This window comes from Neoarius graeffei, chromosome 22 (genome assembly GCF_027579695.1).
Source record: "Neoarius graeffei isolate fNeoGra1 chromosome 22, fNeoGra1.pri, whole genome shotgun sequence".
Lineage (NCBI taxonomy): Eukaryota > Metazoa > Chordata > Actinopteri > Siluriformes > Ariidae > Neoarius > Neoarius graeffei.
The window spans coordinates 49897874-49917131 of record NC_083590.1 but is presented as its reverse complement, the minus strand read 5'-3'; the positions used below and the strand labels follow the sequence as shown (position 1 = coordinate 49917131).

At 42.1% G+C, this 19258-nt stretch overlaps 1 protein-coding gene across 1 annotated transcript in view; it reads left to right on the top strand.

Annotated features, from left to right (window-relative positions):
• The first annotated feature begins 12633 nt into the window (after positions 1 to 12633).
• Positions 12634 to 19258, top strand: part of kmt2ba (lysine (K)-specific methyltransferase 2Ba) — a 145014-nt gene continuing 138389 nt past the window's right edge. The window contains exon 1 of the mRNA XM_060904919.1: positions 12634 to 12997. Within this exon, the coding sequence (XP_060760902.1) occupies positions 12692 to 12997 (306 nt within the window). The 5' untranslated portion in view covers positions 12634 to 12691. The remainder of the gene's footprint in view (positions 12998 to 19258) is intronic.

The window sequence follows — 19258 nt, the reverse complement described above, 5'->3', positions numbered from 1 at the left end:
GTCAATCCAATCATGATCATAGTGTTCTAAATATTCTATTTCCTTTCCAGAAGTACTAGACGCAAAAAGGGGTACACCATGGTCTGCGGTATATATATATTTTTTAAAAGCGTAATCAAGGGCGGCACGGTGGTGTAGTGGTTAGCGCTGTCGCCTCACAGCAAGAAGGTCCTGGGTTCGAGCCCCAGGGCCGGCGAGGGCCTTTCTGTGCGGAGTTTGCATGTTCTCCCCGTGTCCGCGTGGGTTTCCTCCGGGTGCTCCGGTTTCCCCCACAGTCCAAAGACATGCAGGTTAGGTTAACTGGTGACTCTAAATTGAGCGTAGGTGTGAATGTGAGTGTGAATGGTTGTCTGTGTCTGTGTGTCAGCCCTGTGATGACCTGGCGACTTGTCCAGGGTGTACCCTGCCTTTCGCCCGTAGTCAGCTGGGATAGGCTCCAGCTTGCCTGCGACCCTGTAGAAGGATAAAGCGGCTAGAGATAATGAGATGAGATGATGAGAGCCTGTAATTCAGACATAATCAACAATGATGTCTTCAACAAGCATGCTGTTTCATACAAATGAAGTAAAGCAGGTGATGAGGAGAGGTTTCCATGGAAGTACTTAGATTAAATTACACTGAAAGAAAGAGTAACACCATTGCCTACATCTACAAAACAAAACAAGATAATGACTCGTTTACGCAAAGACCTGACTTGTTCATAAAGCACATCATTTACACAATATGTTCAAAAGTACGTGGACACCTGCCATTCACAACCGTACGTGGTTCTTCTCTAAACTGCTGCCACAAAGTTAGAAGAACACAATTGTATAGAATGTCTTTGTATGCTGTTGCTTTACAGTTTCCCCTTCACTGGAACTAAGAGGCACAAACCTGTTCCAGCATGACAATGCTCCTGTCCACAAAGCAAGCTCCATGAAGACATGGTGTGTGAAGGTTTGACGGGAAGAACTCAAGTGTCCTGTACAGAGCCAGAACTGAACTCAACCCCACTGAACATGTTTGGGATAAACTGGAACACTGACTGAACCCCAGACCTCCTCAGTGTCTGATCTCACTAATGCCTTTGTGGTTGAATGAACACGAATCCTCACAGCCACGCCCTAAAATCTAGTGGAAAGCCTTCCCGGAAGAGTGGAGCTTATTATAACAGTAAAGTGGGAGGAAATCTGGAATGGGATGTTCAACAAGCACATACGGTATGAGTGTGATGATCAGGTATCAAAAACATTTGGCTAAAAAGGGGAAGCCATGGTCTAGTGATTAGAGAAGCAGCTTTGGGACAAAAAAGTTACCGATTTGATTCCCTGGACCAGCAGGAATGGCTGAAGTGTCCTTGAGCAAGGCACCTAACCCTCAAGTACCCCAGGCTACTCTTGGTCTCTTGTATGTTGATCTGGATAAGTGTGTCTGCCAAATGCATGTAATATAACGTGTATTTTTAGTATAACATTTTTTAGTAACCTATAAAAATGTATAATCTTAAAGTGCCATTCCACCATTGGATGTATTTTTTTGGCATAAAATACAATATATTTTAAGACAACATGACTAGACAAAGAAATCTTTTAGCTTCAAAATGATATATCAAACACAATTTTTTGACAACGACAAGTATATTAATTTTGCGACCAAAGTCACCTACCCCTTTTAATTTCCGCGCGGTAGTGAAACGTGATGTCATCGGCAGGTTCCCCTTCTTGTGTACCACGTCATGTGTGACGTGGCACAGATTATCAGCAATGGCGGATAGAACGCGATCGTCAGCTTCGGAAAAGAAGCGAAGGAAAATAGCAAGTGATGCCCAAAGGAGACGGTCGATGGTGAATATCGGCACAGCAATCGACAAGTGGAAATCGCGTTCTATCCGCCATTGCTGATAATTTGTGCCACGTCCAGGGCTTTGAACCAGAATTTTTTTCCTATTGGTTCGTTCCGAACAGAAACGGAATTTTAACGTTTCCGGTTTTGGGTTCCACCATTAAATAGACGTTCCCGAACCGGTTAGAACAAAAAAATTTCGTTCCCGGAACGGTTAATTACGTTCCCTGTCAGCTGTTTAACAAATGGCTATAAAAGTATGTCTCTGTCTCATCCAGCTTAAGCCAAATGTAGGCTAATTCTATTACAACCTTCATTAAATAAGACAAGAAATAATTCAAAACAATTATTATTTCAAATGTTGGCGATTTGGATTCTCAGTATGTCTTCCCATCTACACAAACAGAAAAAGTGCCAAAAATGAAAGAGAATTCGTTTAGTGTGTTACCAAAGGCTAGTCAGGCCCTATAGAGGGCTACCGCATGACGTCACCGCGCCGCGAGATTTTGTTAGGCGCCATATTGGAAGACCAAGTACACATCTATGCAAGTACATACATACATAAAACAAACTACACCTGAAATGTAGCCAGGGCCGGTTCTGCCCTAATCTGGACCCGGGTGCAACATCGCGCAACCCCCCCCCCCCAAAAAAAAACACCAGTCTAAATCAGGACAACCATCACATAACTATAACTATAAACATTTTATATCAACTATTTTAACTAAATGGGCTATAATAAATAAGCCTGCAGGCAGCCACGGCGGGCTGCCTCAGAAAACTAACCATTTGTCCTACCTTAAAACTCGTTTTGCATTTTCTGCCTCCTTTTTTGTATTTTCAACCCTCCGTTTATTTTCTTTCCTTTTCTGAAAACCCGATTTGTGTCCAGACATTTTGTTCTGCTACCAACGAACTAACTCGTCAGGTCTCGTCTCTCGAGCCCGCGATGATTCCCGTGGGAAGGGCAACAACTGATACATTTTTACAAACAGCCAATAGGGAGGTTGCATCGTTCAGGCTCTTCTTTGCTCAGACACTCATGGCTTTTTTATTTGTAGGCTACGGAAACTTTGAGGAACGAAATAAAAACCGGTATTAACCGGTTACCATTATTTTTAATAAGTGTTTCTGTTCCGGAACATAAAAAATAATAAAGTTTCTGGTTTCGTTTCTGTTCCATGTGAAATAGAAAAAGTTCCCGGTTTTCGTTTTCGTTCCTTGAACCGGTTCAAAGCCCTGCTTATTTTCATGTTTGTGTACAGCAAACAAGCAAGTTATTAAAACCAAGAAGTACACTCAAAAGAAATGGATATAGAAACCACTCAATGGGATAGATCCTTACACGCTAACAAAGAAGGATTTTTTTCCTATGAGTTGGAAAATTATCCATCCGTTGACTTCCCCAACATTCCAAACTACCTGGTGCTGCAGACAATGTTCTATACAGACAAACAGGTGAAAACCTGGAAGAGCATGGAGGAGAACAACTTTTTATATGGCTGGGTCAAAGATCTGGGGATCAGGACACTACAAGGTAGACTGATCTAAGTGCAGGAAGAGTGTTTATTAGCAGGCGTGATATTTTCAAAAGCAAAGCAGAATATTTAAACAGCATTATAAACATGGCTAGAAAAAAATGTGACAGTGATAATAATGTTTCACAAAGCCTCTGTGAAAACAGCTTCTGTATCTGTGCGTGCTGATTGCGCTCAAATCAGTATCAGGTGTTTCCCATAATGACTGGGTCGCAAGCGCGTGCACAACACACTCCGTGAGCGCGCGTGGCCACTCAAGCTGCGCCCAGCTTGAGCACGCAAAGGCGTGACAGTCAAGTGTTCACCTACTATGTGGCCACAACTTTTAGCTCACATGTATCGACCAAAATGCCTCATTTTCATCAATAACCCATTGCAAAGTACTGCTGTGACCATAGCTTACTGAGGTGGATCTTCAACTTGAAAATTTTTTTTGCAGCCTACTAGATAGCCCAGTGGTTGAGAAACACTGCTCTAGAGGCTGTTGTGTGTGAAAAGCCCAGATGAAAAATTTCTGAAATATTCTAAAGAGTCCATCTGGCACCAACATGCCGCAGTAAAAGTCACAGAGATCACAATTTTTCCCATTCTGATGTTTGAGAGTGAACATTAACTGAAGCTCTTGATTTGTATCTGCATGGTTTTGTGCATTTGCTCCTGTCAAGGGATTGGACAATTAGATAACTGCATAAAACAGCAGGTGGATGAGTGTTCCTAATAAAGTGGCCATCCATTATCTGTAGCCGCTTCTACAGGGTCGCAGGCAAGCTGGAGCCTATCCCAGCTGACTATGGGAGAGAGGCGGGGTTCACCCTGGACAAGTCGCCGGGTATTGAGGTATTTCACCTGACGTCACAGGGTCACGTGACGCCCCGGTGTCCGCCATTTTGGACGGCAAGCTAGCTAATGTCAACAGCAGTAGCTGGTATGTTACTGTAGCAATGTTTACGTTCAGTCATTTGGATGACTGTTAAAACCTTTCAGTCTCAAGTTTTTCCTTTACTGGATTTACTAGTTTACTGAGCTAGCGCGCGCGCTAGCCAGGCTCCCGGCCGGCGCGCGCGCTAGCCAGGCTCCGTAAACTAGTAAATCCAGTAAAGGAAAAACTTGAGACTGAAAGGTTTTAACAGTCATCCAAATGACTGAACGTAAACATTGCTACAGTAACATACCAGCTACTGCTGTTGACATTAGCTACTGCTAACAGCTAGTTGCTAATACACTGCTACAACTACACCGACCCTAATAATACAGTTCTTAGTCATTGCCTGGTAACAGCAAACTTATAACGGGCCATGTCTCAACAGACTAAGAAGTTATTTCAATGACATTTAATAACATTTTGTTTATCCTGAGGACCGAAAGTAAATGAAAATGTGAACAAACCTTAGCTGTAATCAGATGGTGACCACCGGCTCCAGGGACGACCCGCTGATGTAGGCATGTTACCCAGCCTGACACAAAATATTTGTAGGCATCCAAACTCTTATAAGCTTTCAGATCAATACCTGTGTATGGCGACGGGTTTTTAACGACATAGGTATACAGATCATGTGGGCCGAAGTCAGGTAAAGACGAGGGCTTCGTGTACTTCCGTACGTCAGTGAACAATCCTGGTGGAAGCAGGTAAACGTCGTTCTCTAAGCCTGCTAACCTCAATTTTTGCAAATCCCTCTCCCTCTGCTCGCCCTGTAAATGCCCTACGTCGCTGGATAGTGAAGGTGTTTTCTGCATCTCGCTCCTTTTTCTTTTATGTTTTTCGTTTGTCGCCTTCCTCGCATTCAAACTGATTCGAGCCGTGACGTCCAAAATGGCAGCATCACATGACTTGGTCACGTGAGTGAAAAACCTCAATAAAGTGGCCAGTGAGTGTATATTATTAATGATAATATTACATGTATTATTGGAAGAGAACAAGCTAATCAAAATAATTTTCACTTTCAGCCTGGGCGGCACGGTGGTGTAGTGGTTAGCGCTGTCGCCTCACAGCAAGAAGGTCCGGGTTCGAGCCCCGTGGCCGGCGAGGGCCTTTCTGTGTGGAGTTTGCATGTTCTCCCCGTGTCCGCGTGGGTTTCCTCCGGGTGCTCCGGTTTCCCCCACAGTCCAAAGACATGCAGGTTAGGTTAACTGGTGACTCTAAATTGAGCGTAGGTGTGAATGTGAGTGTGAATGGTTGTCTGTGTCTATGTGTCAGCCCTGTGATGACCTGGCGACTTGTCCAGGGTGTACCCCGCCTTTCGCCCGTAGTCAGCTGGGATAGGCTCCAGCTTGCCTGCGACCCTGTAGAAGGATAAAGCGGCTAGAGATAATGAGATAATGATGATTTTCAGCCTTTACCTTGATTGGCCATTTCGTTCTCCCAGCTCTCTGCGCACTTGTCCTCACATGGAGTTTTGTGGGCATCACTAAATGCAAACGAGCTTTTGGGAACACCCTTTGCACGTTACGCATGCGAATAAGAAGAAAATCAGCGTTTTGGAAACTTTTGTAAATCTGGTAGAAAACTTTTTGTTCGTTTGTTTGACTTACGCAAACATTTACACTTTACAACTTTATTAAAATGTAATAAAATGGTAATTTATGATAATCCACGGCACATTATTTAAACGTGTACATTCGTATTTTACCTTTTGTATTTTTCCATTTTTATTAGGTCTTTTCATTTCCACCCTGAAAACATGTTCGGTCCAGGTTTAAAAATGTGTGAATTTTGAAGAAAATAAGAGAAAACACCACAGAGGGTCTTCACTAATGTTTATACATTTTTTTTTTTTTTTAATTTTGTAAATACACTTTGAGGTACAGCTGACAAACACGGCGAGAAACCAACGAAGAAAGAAAGGATTAGCGTTATGTTATGTTATGTTATGTTATGAAGGGGTTTAAGGACGCGCCCAATGAGAATTGATATGGCGTCCTGTAAATGTTTGGTTTATCTTATTGAAATACTAAATATTTAATGCAGTACCACTCAAGAGTTTGACAAGTTTTTATATATATATATATATATATATATATATATATATATACACACACACACACATTTTTAAATTTAAATATTATTTTCAACAATAAATTTATATACATCATTATAGAACATTGGTTGAGACAAAATACTATATACAGAAATATTTAACCCTTCTTCGTTTAACTTTAATATAATTTGTTGGTGGAAGTTAACATATTTGACACAATCAAGAAGAACATGTTGTACATTTTCTAAGACTCCACAAGTATCACATAAACCATTTTCTTGCTTTTTAAACAAGATCATGTTATTGAAAAGGCATTTGCCAAACCTCAGACGAGTAAAAGTTGTTTGTACCATTTTATTTTTATTAGCAAATTTAACTTTGAATGAAACTTCTGGTTCTATAGAATGATAAAATCTACCTTTATCACTAGAATCCCAACGATCTTGCCATTTAACAAGGCAAACATCTTCAATTAGTTTTGCCACATCATCAACATAGTATGGGAAAATAATATCCAAAGAGTTTTTATTCAAAGCTTTTTTAGCTGCCAGATCAACAATATCATTTCCTCTTATGCCAACATGAGAAGGAATCCAACAAAAGATTATTTCAACTCCCATATTAGACAATAGAGATCTTGCATGTGACGTCACAGCCGATCCAGATTGTGACAGACGCCATCGTGTCGGTCAAACGCCATATTCCGCCTTCTACTTCTACTTCTGCTTTTATTTCTACCTTTTCTTCTGGAAAACCCTACTATATACAATTCTACTACAACGGCTGCGGCTACAAGCTCTCCCTACCTGTGCACGGTTTTTATGTTTTTTGTGTGTATTTTTGCGTGTTGTTCGTCTGTACCGGACTTCAATATCCACTACAACCGTATGGACTTACTGGACATTGGTTTCCAGCAGAAAATGACGGTTTGTAGCGATTTCCATCGCATGCACAACATTCCGGACGAGAAAAAAAAAAAAAATTCCAGACAAGACCAGATTGCGAGACCAGCGGGGTCTCCGTGGATTGTTATCGGAAGCAAAGCGAAGGAGGCGGCGCTGGGAGCCGAAGCAAAAGCGAGGCTGCAGGCAGAGCCGGCCTGTTGACTAAGCTCAGAAAACAGCTACTCAAACCCCCGCTGCCAAGCCTCTACCTCTCCAACGCCAGATCCATGTAAACAACACAGACGATTTGGAATTACCTTATTCTATAATCGGCTGGTCAGTGCTATACTCAATACTTAAGTGACTTACCCATCCAATGAGGATTGTTATTTTCTTGTTTATAAGATGCCACATTTGAGTCGCTGACAAATCCTGAATTTCTGTAAAGATAACTGTCCAGAGATTTCTAAGCACGCAGTGCTTCACCACTGAACAGCGAGGGAAAGTTAATGAGGTAATCATACACGTCTGGGTATTCCGCTGGCAGTTCAAAATCCGGTGGTGAAAACTCCGTCCGGTAAGCCATAAGGGTCACTAATCTGTCGATCGTTTATTTTAGACACATATATCTAGTTATCTGTTCATTAGAAAAATGAGCCGTGTAGTCCGTCGGTTGAAATTGATCCATTCTGTACACGAGTGCAGCAGTATTCAGCGGTGTTTTTGACCGACACGATGGCGGTTGTGTACTTTCCGGTCACGTGACTGCAAGATCTCTTATGTAATGTGCTGCTCAGATACAAACTTTTTTCGGTAACATTTAATTTTGTGCTGGAAAAATCAATATGTTTGGGACTCTAAAATGTTTTCGTTCTGACTCAATAATGTAGAAGTCATAAAATGGAAATTGATAACCGTTTGTACAAAAACAAACAAAGTGCCAAAGACTTTAGGCATAAATTCTTGGTTTCATCACTTTATGAAACATGGTTAGCTTGCTACCTCCTGTTTTCTGCTCAATTTCTTCTAAAAAAAAAAAAAAGTCACTTGGAAATCCCACACACCTAATTAATCTTAAAAAAAAAAAACTGAACAAACCTGAGGAACCTCTTCCTTGTTTGTCTTGACTATCAAATCAAATCAAATCAAGTTTATTTGTACAGCGCTTTTAACAATAAACATTGTCGCAAAGCTGCTTTACAGAATTTGAACGACTTAAAACATGAGCTAGTTTTATCCCTAATCTATCCCCAATGAGCAAGCCTGTGGTGACGGTGGCAAGGAAAAACTCCCTCAGACGACATGAGGAAGAAACCTCGAGAGGAACCAGACTCAAAAGGGAACCCATCCTCATTTGGGCAACAACAGACAGCCTGACTATAATATTAACAGTTTTAACAGGTATAACCCTCAACTGTCCTCATGGGGCTGTCCTTCACAGGAGCGGTGCGATAAAACTCCGACCAGACACAGGGCACCAGGACGGATCAAGCAGGTCCGAGGGGCAGAAGAGGCCAGCATCTCAATCCCAGGATCAACATGTAACTCAGAGGGACAGATGGGGGGGAAGAGAGAGAGAAAGAAAACACGTTGTTAGGTATGCCCTAAAAATGACAAGTATTAAATCTGTGTGTGACTATTCTCCTTCTCCTCCTGTTCATGCTCATGAGACCACCATCTCCAATTCGAACTGTACCAGACATCAGCTGCAAAATACAGACAGCACTATAAAAAATTCAAATGCCATGCATTTTACATTATTATAAATGGAAATCATTTCCAGGCTTTCGTCTAAACCAGGGAACAGGGGCGCTGCGCCCCCTTACCGAAATGCCGACTGAACCCCAAGTCACACTTAGGCCTAAAGTCAAAGTTTTTGAAATCATCTGAATTAATAGCTTGTAAGACGGATAAGGAATCTGAGAAAATAACACATCTTAAAGGAGGTTTGTTAATTAAAACTTCCAAAGCCTTTTTTATAGATTGCAATCATTTCAGCTTTAAAAACAGAGGATTAGCGGTAGTTAGGACAAGGTCTAAAAACCCAGCATTGATACCTGGCAGTCAAAATCAAGGCAGGATGTAGTGTCCAATATATCACAAGTCTGCAACACCTTGCTAAAAACCGGAGTAAAACTTCCTTTTATATGGGTACCTGCTCACATAGGAGTAGCAGGCAATGAAATGGCTGATAGCTGTGCCAAAAAAGCTGCCAGCAACAGCAATGTTGAGTTAGAAGTGGACTACAGCAAGGCTGAAGTCAAAAGCATAATAAAACGAAAAACGAGAGAATCATGGCAGTCTCTATGGGACAGTGGACATACTGGAAGGCGTTTACACAGCATACAAAATAGTATAGGTCGATGTAGATCCTCAAACAGGAGTAAGGGAGAAGAAGACATTGTTTCAAGGATGAGATTTGGGCACACTAGGCTGAACGTCACCCTAGCACTTATGGGAAAGCATGTAGATGGAAGATGTGAGTTTTGTGGTAGCCCAGAATCTGTACAACATGTCATGTGTGAATGTCCTGAATATCAAGCAGAAAGGAACGTCTTAATGGAACAGCTGAGAAAAGAAAAACTAAGTTTGAATATACAGGAACTTTTGAGAGTAAGCTCAGGCCATGTCTGCTATAATTATGTTTTTAAGTTTCTGAGGGATACAGGGCTTATTCAGAGGTTCTAGTGTCACCAATCATTTTCTTTCTCTCTCTTTTTTAGGATGCAGTGCTGCAGCACAGCAACCTATGGGCTCCCCTAGGGGAGCCTGCAAAGCACTGCAACTATTGTTCTTCTACGTGTTTCTTCTTCTTCTTCTTCTTCCTCCTACGCAAATTTCGATTTCGAATAACTCAATAACCGTACGTCGCACACAGACAAACAATATATCAAAATGTGCAGCTCGATCGGACTCGCTATGCTATTACTTTTCTCTACAGAATACGATTTTTTCGCGACTATGTCGCGAAAAAATCGTCGAAAACCCCCCCATTCATTTCTATGGAATTAATTGAAAAAAAAAAGCACTTTTTCAACGTTTTTCAAACGTCCGCTGCTCTGGCATGCTTTCACCTAGAGACATGATTCAAACTCTAAAACGTAGGAAAACTTCTCCTCTGTGGATCTGGCATTCAACTTTTCTGCTAGGTTCTACACTTTCAGATCAGTCCCGGCTCAAACGCCGTGTGGGTTCCGGGAGAAAATCCGGCTTTTGAATGGGTGTCTATTGCGTTACACACCAGTGAAGCTCGTTAACTTAGAGTGGAGAGAGTTTGGAAAAAAAGCTCAAACTTTCTCGCTTAAACTGTGTTTTCAGCCACAAATTTCACTCTACAGACTTGATTTTCTCAAAAGTAGTAGGAAAACTTGTCCTGATTCACACAATGTGTCTACCTAAACAATAGGATTTACAGTTTTTGAATGAGAAGCCTCAAACTGAGAAGAGGGCAGCCGAATGGCCTCATTGACACCCATTATAAACGTGACAGAAAAGTCAGTCATTTTTAACTCGCTCTAGCGTCCTTATTTTTAACACTACAGACAAAAAAAATACATCATTTCATTCAGGAGACCCTTCTAGCGATCACTGTGAAAGAGTTTTGTGAATAGCTGCTTCCGTTGTCGAGTTATTTGTCATTGTTTGAGGCCTGGTCCTTCGTAAAACACAGCACAAAATTCAAGACCTTGTGTGTCTTAGCTCATTGACACCCATTATAAACGCGACAGAAAAGTCAGTCATCTTTAACTCGCTCTAGCGTCCTTATTTTTAACACTACAGGCAAAAAAATACATCATTTTATTCAGGAGACCCTTCTAGCGCTCACTGTGAAAGAATTTTGTGAATAGCTGCTTCCGTTGTCGAGTTATTTGTCATTGTTCGAGGCCTGGTCCTTCGTAAAACACAGCACAAAATTCAAGACCTTGTGTGTCTTAGCTCATTGACACCCATTATAAACGTGACAGAAAAGTCAGTCATCTTTAACTCGCTCTAGCGTCCTTATTTTTAACACTACAGACAAAAAATTACATCAGATTATTCAGGAGACCCTTCTAGCGCTCACTGTGAAAGAATTTTGTGAATAGCTGCTTTCGGTGTCGAGTTATTTGTCATTGTTCGAGGCCTGATCCTGAGCAAAAATCAGCCAAAAATTGACAAGATTATGTGTCACTCTGTGCTTTCTCAGGCCCGTCGCCATGCCGACTGGGAGCAGTCACTACGTTTACATGCACATAGAGAGAATCGAATTTCTGCCGTTGCTCGACTGAAATCGAAGTTCAAAATGCCATGTATACACCTTAATTCGGCTGAAATTGAACCGAACTTGATTTCTCGGAATCGAGCTACACGACCTAGTTTATGCGATTTCTGCCGAGCTACTTTGTGCATGTATACCCTATCGAGCTAGTTGTCGAGCTACTTCCGGAAGTGACGAGTGACGAGACCACAAGCGGGAAACACAACAGCCTCGGTCGGCATGACAACGAATCATGACAACGGCATGAATCTTTTCTTTTTGTGGCATTGTTCACTGTTAAAATTTAGCTCACTTACTGTATCACCAAATACATCTGTACAGCTGTTGCATAGCTGTGAATTGTGTACATAAACAAGTCATTGTATTTGTGTGTGTGTGTATATATGTCCAACATCTGAAGAATGTCAATAAAAACAAAACAATTGAACTTTTTGTGTGTTTATTAAGACATAAGTTAAATTGTAAGCAAAAAAATGGACTTTAGAAAAATATTATTGTGCAAAATAAGTTGTCTTACAAAACAGTGGTCTGCGCCGGACAGTTTGTAGCCATAGTCTAAAAAAAAAAAAAAAAAAGCCTAACAGCTTGAACACGGAACTGCCAGTGTTGCCAGATTGGGGGTTTTAAGTGCATTTTAGCGGATTTGAACATGTTTTGGGCTGGAAAACGTCAGCAGTATCTGGCAACACTATAGCTCTTCTTCATGACGACAACCGGAAGTGTACCAACACGATGGGGCGTGTAGCGCCACGTGTGGCTCGGGTGCACAATAGCCCGATTTCACTTGTGCATGTAGGATTGGATTTCTCTGGCACCCCTGCCTGGACCCTTTGCTCGATTACCAACAGCAGCTCGATTTGGACGTGCATGTAAACGTACTGATTGCATTGAAACATCATTGCGTGACCGAATTGCTTCGCGCACTGCATCCTCTCACAATTTCCCCCGGGGAATTGTCCGGTCTAGTTTTTTTTTTTTTTAGTCACCCAGGTTAGTTGTAGAATAGGCTCTTGAACCATACCCCAGTCCAGCAGGTGGCGGTAATGCACCTCATACGTTAAGTTGCCAACCGCTATAAAAATCCAAGAAGAAGAAGAAGAAGGCTAAAAACATCATTTCCCAGGATCCATTTCGCCGCGCGCAATCGCGCGCCTTTCCATCTTGTTCCTCCCCAAAGCGGAGCGGTGTCGTTGTTGTTGTCGTGGGATAATAATGGCGGCAGCTGGAGGCGGATTTACTGCCTCGGTTGTCTTCGCGGGTGTGAGCCCGGCTGCCCCGGCACGGTGTCGCTTTCCGGGGCGACCTTGGCCATGTCGCAGTCGTCAGAAGACGGGGAGGCGTTCGCGGGTGGCTCGGTTGGGGTCGGCGGCGGCGGCGGCGGGCCCGGGGGAGCCGAGGAGGCCCGGGAACGCTGAGCTCGCGCTGCGGGAAGATCCGTCTCTACTGCGCGTGCTGAGGCTCAACGAGCGGCTCGCGCGCCAGAACGAGGCGGGTTTCTGCACGAGCGGCAGCGATGAGGTCGGTTGAAACAGAATGGAAGCGGCTCTGTTGTCTTTGCTTTTCTTTGCACCTGCTTTGTGATGCAGTAGTTAGCTTGTAGTTAGCTAATCTTCAGCTAGCACGCTGTGTGTTGGTGTATTTGAGCGGCCCGTGCGTTGAGCTTTGCCTTTTTTTTTTTTTTTTAGAGAGACTGTTAGTGTGTGATAAGGTTGCTATTTCTACACTGACGCCACCACTCTACGGTACATTACCAACTCAATTTGGTTCCGCTCAAAACGGGTCCGTTTTCAACTTCCTGTGACGGCCTGGTGGCTGAGCGACCTGTTTGCGCTTGTTGGAGTTAAATCCGCGGACACGCTGGACTCCACAGCAGTGTATATGGAGCTCCGGTTACACTGGGCAGCTCTCTTCAGGGGGAAGGAGCCACAGCAGTCTTTACACGTCGCTAAGTAACGTCACGAACTCGTGCAAACTATTCAGATCATAAATAAAGGTGGATAGAGAAGGATGATATCCATTTAGGTTCTAACAGTAGGGACTTTTTTTTTAAATTCCAAAATGTGTATATATATATATTTCTAATGTAAAGGGATCCTGCAGCTAAATCTGAATTTCTTGTTCTTATTTTCAGTTTTATACTCCTAATCTCTTTCTGCTTTTTTGCATTTAGTGTTTTTTGTCCGCTCATTGCTTGGTAAAAATTTAATCGAAGAGAGAAAGCCTGACTTGTTGATGAGTTATTTTTATATAATGTGTGTGTAATATATATATATATATATATATATGAGTGATTCCACGCTTATGGGTACTGAAATGGGGACATGAACTTATTCACCTAAAACCATTTCTTCCATTTTGCCAAAGTCAAGCCTACGAGTTCCAAAATGATGTCTGTTCCATTACTTCTGTTACAAATTAATTACAATCTAGCTCTATACCATGTTAATCTTATTGAAAGAATTATTCTACTACACATGTTTATTAATTATATTTGCTAAAACATCACCTTCCTATGTTTCAAAAAGTAATTCTACATTGTTAAAATTGAGAATGTACATGTCCACAACACTTCTGTTACGTTCTGACTTTGGCATATAAATATGTTTTTATTACATCTCAGAAAATTAAATTTTTCTTTTAACATATTCATTAAAGATTACATGTTTTGTGACCTGATGGTAAAAAAAAAAAAAAAATGGTTTTAGGTGAATTTTTAAAAATAAGTTCATGTCCCCATTTCAGTACCCATAAGCGTGGAATCACTCATAATATAAAAAATAATAAATAATAGGTTGAATTTATATAGCGCCTTTCAAGAAACCCAAGGACGTTTTACAATTATAGACAAAAAAAAAAAAGGGAAAAAATAATAAGTAAAAAGTCCACCAAGTAGGGGTCAGGATGTAATTCCCGTGGTGTAGCAGCCACAGTCCCACCAAAAGGCGCATGAAAACGAGTCCCACATCTCCAGCACAGCCGCCATGATGACGCCGTCAGCCACATCGTTCAAACACCACGCCATGGCTCTACAAAGCGAGCAGAGAAGCTCCGCCACGCAGAGCGCTGGTGTGTCCCAAACCGCCTGCACAGCCGCCGCGATGCCACCGAGCAACATCGCTCGGAACATCACGCCAAGCGTTAAAGCGCAGAGCGCTGGACAACCACGATGTTAAATGAGCAGCGAGCTCACTGCAGTCCACAGCTGGGAGCGCAGGCATCACCCACAGCGAACCAAGGCCTGGAGGGAACCGACGCCCAAAACTGGGTTCGGAGCTACGCCACAACCGGCGGACAAAACACTCAAACATCAAACTAACAGAAAAAAAAAGAAAATTAAAAAATAAAATTAAATTAAAAAAAGCTCTGGTGAGAAGCGGCAGCCAGAAAGTGCACGACATACTCTCAACCGGAAACGAAAAAAAAAAGTATTAGAAATGGAGAGAAATGTGTGTGTGTGTGTGTGTGTGTATATATATAAAATAAAAAAAATATATACACACGTGTGTGGGCGAGAGGGTGGGACAGACGGTGGTGATCAGTGATTGGTTGTAAGCACAACATGGTCAGATGTTACACACTGATAGCGAGTCGAGCGAACCTGTTCTCTAAATCTGTATACCAGCAGCTGTGATGTGCACTGGAGAGCCATACTGAGTTCAAGACGGTCAATAACGTGAGCTGACAGATGCTAGATTTGTCACTAGGCCCTTTTTTGTGGTAAAGATGCTTGAATTAAAATGGTTTTTGAAAAAGTTACCAAATCTAGTGACGAAGTCTCTCAGTTGGCAACACTGTTCATTTCCATTTGCAAAATATTTAGCAATGCATGCACTCACCCTGCCTGATGGTACTAGATATCCTGTGATGGACTCGACCTAGCTGTGGGGGTAGTTTTAATTGCATGATCCCATGTTTAAGGTGACGTTCTACATTGCTGCTAACATGGCTGTATTTTTCCAAGTCTGTTTGTTTGGTGCAGTGAAACCAGAGGTGACGTCGTGCACTTGGGTAGTGTGGCTTAAAGATGAGATGAGATGAAAGACCTAACATACATGTACAGGCAGTATAAAATAAGCCCAGTTGTCCTTGCAGAAGAATAGTTTAGCTATATAATGATCTGAATCATTGCAAATGTACACTTGTGCGTCTTTGGCTGTAACACAATTGTTACCGGTCCAGTTTTAAGCTGTTATGGGGTGTCTAAACTTTTGTCAGTGTTCCAGAATAGACAATCAAAATACTTGAAGGCTGGTCATCAAAATATTTATGGATTATGTAAAATATTAAATATGAATACCGCATAAATTCCTTTGAATTCAAGCTGAAAATGCAGCGTTCATATTTCATTTCAGCTCGGATATTAATTTGAGTGGAATAACTACAACCTGTTGGTTGTAAGTTATGACAAGTAATGATGATACACGGGGCAACTTTTTGGGCAATGTTGCCGAGCAATGTTGCTGGGCAATTGCGTTTTGACTCTTTTCTATTGAGATTGGGCAACATTGCTTCTTTCTGAATGGTTTTGATCATCTCTGGCAACTTTTTGAGAAGCCAATCAGAACGCGAGTATCGAGTCATGTGACCTCCGGTGAGGTTCGGATCAGAAATTTCAAACAAATATGGCGGCCGCTCAGTGTCAGTGGAGTGAAGAGATGGAGAGACTCCTCATCTGTTTTTACGCTGGTAAGTTGTTATTTTAATATTCTATATGGAGGAATTTACCTCACCAAAGCTCTAAAAAACAACAGACAGCTTGATTAAATGGTCACAGCAAAAATTAAGACATCGATTTTTTTTAGCTAACTGTAAACTGCCGTTGCTAACTGTTGTTGCCCATTGTTAGTTGCCCTGAAAAGTTGCCCTGTGTCTCACCTAGTTGCCCGTTGCCAGCAACATTGCTCGGCAACATTGCCCAAAAAGTTGCCCCGTGTATCATCACCATAAGATCATAAATTCCTGCTTCTTTTCAGGGTAAATGATATTGACCATGAGGCACATGTATTTCCTTTCGTGCTCGATGGCAAGTTTGCTTGTATCGCCCCTTCGCTTTAAATGGCCTGCTGCCATCTTCAGGTGAAAAGAGGAATTGCGATGTTTTTATACACTGGGCAACTTTTTGGGCAATGTTGCTGGGCAATTGCGTTTTGACTCTTTTCTATTGAGATTGGGCAACATTGTTTCTTTCTGAATGGTTTTGATAATCTCTGGCAACTTTTTGAGAAGCCAATCAGAACGCGAGTATCGAGTCATGTGACCTCCGGTGAGGTTCGGATCAGAAATTTCAAACAAATATGGCGGCCGCTCAGTGTCAGTGGAGTGAAGAGATGGAGAGACTCCTCATCTGTTTTTACGCCGGTAAGTTATTTTAATATTCTATATGGAGGAATTTACCTCACCAAAGCTCTAAAAAACAACAGACAGCTTGATTAAATGGTCACAGCAAAAATTAAGACATCGTTTTTTTTTTTTTTAGCTAACTGTAAACTGCCGTTGCTAACTGTTGTTGCCCATTGTTAGTTGCCCTGAAAAGTTGCCCTGTGTCTCACCTAGTTGCCCGTTGCCAGCAACATTGCTCGGCAACATTGCCCAAAAAGTTGCCCCGTGTATCACCCTGAAATAGGGCTGGGCGATATGAGAAATTATATCACGATATATTTTTTCGATAACGATATATATCACGATATAAATCAAATCACCATTTTTGTATTTTCTTTAATTTTCTGCTCAAAATATGAACATTACAAATTAGTAGTTCCTTCCTAATTAACAAAAATAGCTTAACAAGCCTTTAAGTTTCACAGAACCCAAACAAACTGGATGCACATTCTTTTGTTCAAATGAATAAACTGAAAAATAAAAACTATATACCATTGTTAATCATTTGTGCAAATTCTAGCAGCTTTCAAATAAACATAAAAGACGTATTGACGTGTAAACCTTATGCTGCAAGGAGAAAAAAAAGTGCAGTCCTGTACGTCAGTGTGTTTAAGGTTTTGTGTAACACTTTGTTGTATGTCCGATTTTAAATATCCAAAATACCTCCACACAACCGAAGATCTCTGGCCCTTCTTTTCAACGATGTCCTCCAGGACAGTGCTCTGACTTTCCTGTTCAGAACTCCGGTCAGTCGGCTTCTCGCTCATTTTTATAATCGCTTTGTTTCACGCTTTGTTGGAGAAATGCCGCGCTCCTGCAAACTTCACCACAGCCATGCTGTGCGTTGCTGCTACACGTGTGTGTGTTTGTGTGTGCACGCAACCTAACGTGACGTGGCTCTCTTCCAACTGACTGGTTACGTGCGGTACTGTTTAGTTATGATTGGCTATTCGCGTGTCTGTCAAAACTTCGGACGAAGTAATTTTATTGAAGGCGTAGGCTTATCGTAGGCATATCGTACGTGTCTAATTTCTAATCGTAGAGATTTTATATCGTGAATAACATCGTAATCGTAAAATCGCCCAGCCCTACCCTGAAACGACCCATATCCGATTTGTTGTGAAATCCGATTTTTTTGTTAGGCCGTTCACATTACCAATTATATGAGACTTGTATGCGATCTCCAGTATGAACGGAAAACGACCCAAAAGTGTCCCACATGCGCAAATTGACACGTAATATAAGCACATCTGCGTAATACGTAAACAAAAAAAAAAGCGCACTCTTCAAGTTTGCAAGTAAAGCATGGAGATGAGGCGAGACCTGGCGCGGCGGAACTCACACAATAATCTGATTAATGTGGGCAGCAGACTAATGAGACCGAAGGTGTCAAATTACTGGAAATTTCCAGAACAATCTTATAATCTTGTAATACAGGATGGTTTAACATCCAGGTCCCTACCAAATCCACCATTAGCTTCAGTGCTTAATTTGTAAAGTGGGAGGTCCCGGAGCGCAGAGGATGAGTGGCTCCGGTGCGGGAAAAAAAAAAAGAAGGGGGGGGGGGGTGCTTCTGGGCATGTATTGTAATAACACTGCAAATTAAGTTCATCTGCGAAAAACCCCGCTCACACTCTGCACTTGAGATAGGGACAGTGTTGATCGCGGCCAAGAGGCCCTTCAGTTCATCTGGGATGAATTCTCCAATACTTTCCCTGAATGCCCTGATGACATGTCGTGGGTCATTGATGCAAAACTGCTGGCAGAGCGCTTCCACTTCTTTTTCCACTTCTTTTGTTACATAGTCAAGAGAGGTGGCAGATCACCGGATCCAGTGTAAATAGCTGCCGGAGCCGACGTCCGAGGTTCTGGAGCGCGCTCCGGCTTACTCCCCTTCAAATTAAGCCCTGATAGCTTGATCAATTCTGTAAAAGTCTATTTAAATTCTGAAAACTGTCCAAATGTTGTTGTTTTCTACCAAAGAGGCGGGATTAGCCAACGCAGCATAGTGACGTTTGTCTCTTGTTGATGACGTGTAGGTCGCATGAATGCGACCTGTCCGGTCAGACTGCAGTCGCATGTGAAAATATCGGCTATGCATCGGAATTAGGACCACATATCCAAGCGGCCTGGGTCGCATGTGAAAAAAATCAGATCTGTGTCGTTCAGATTGTCAATAACAAATCGGATACAGGTCGCATATGGGCAAAAAAATCGGATATGGGTCGTTTCAGGGTGCGGTCTGAACGTAGTCTAAAAGGCAAACCGTGGGCCGGTTAACGTTTGTCCGTGTGCTGTGTTTATCCCTAGGGCCGAACTTTGGAGACGCTGGCTGATACATCTGATCAGTTTTGGACTGTATCTCTGTGTGATCTCGCAGTCATATTGTTCCACTCAAGT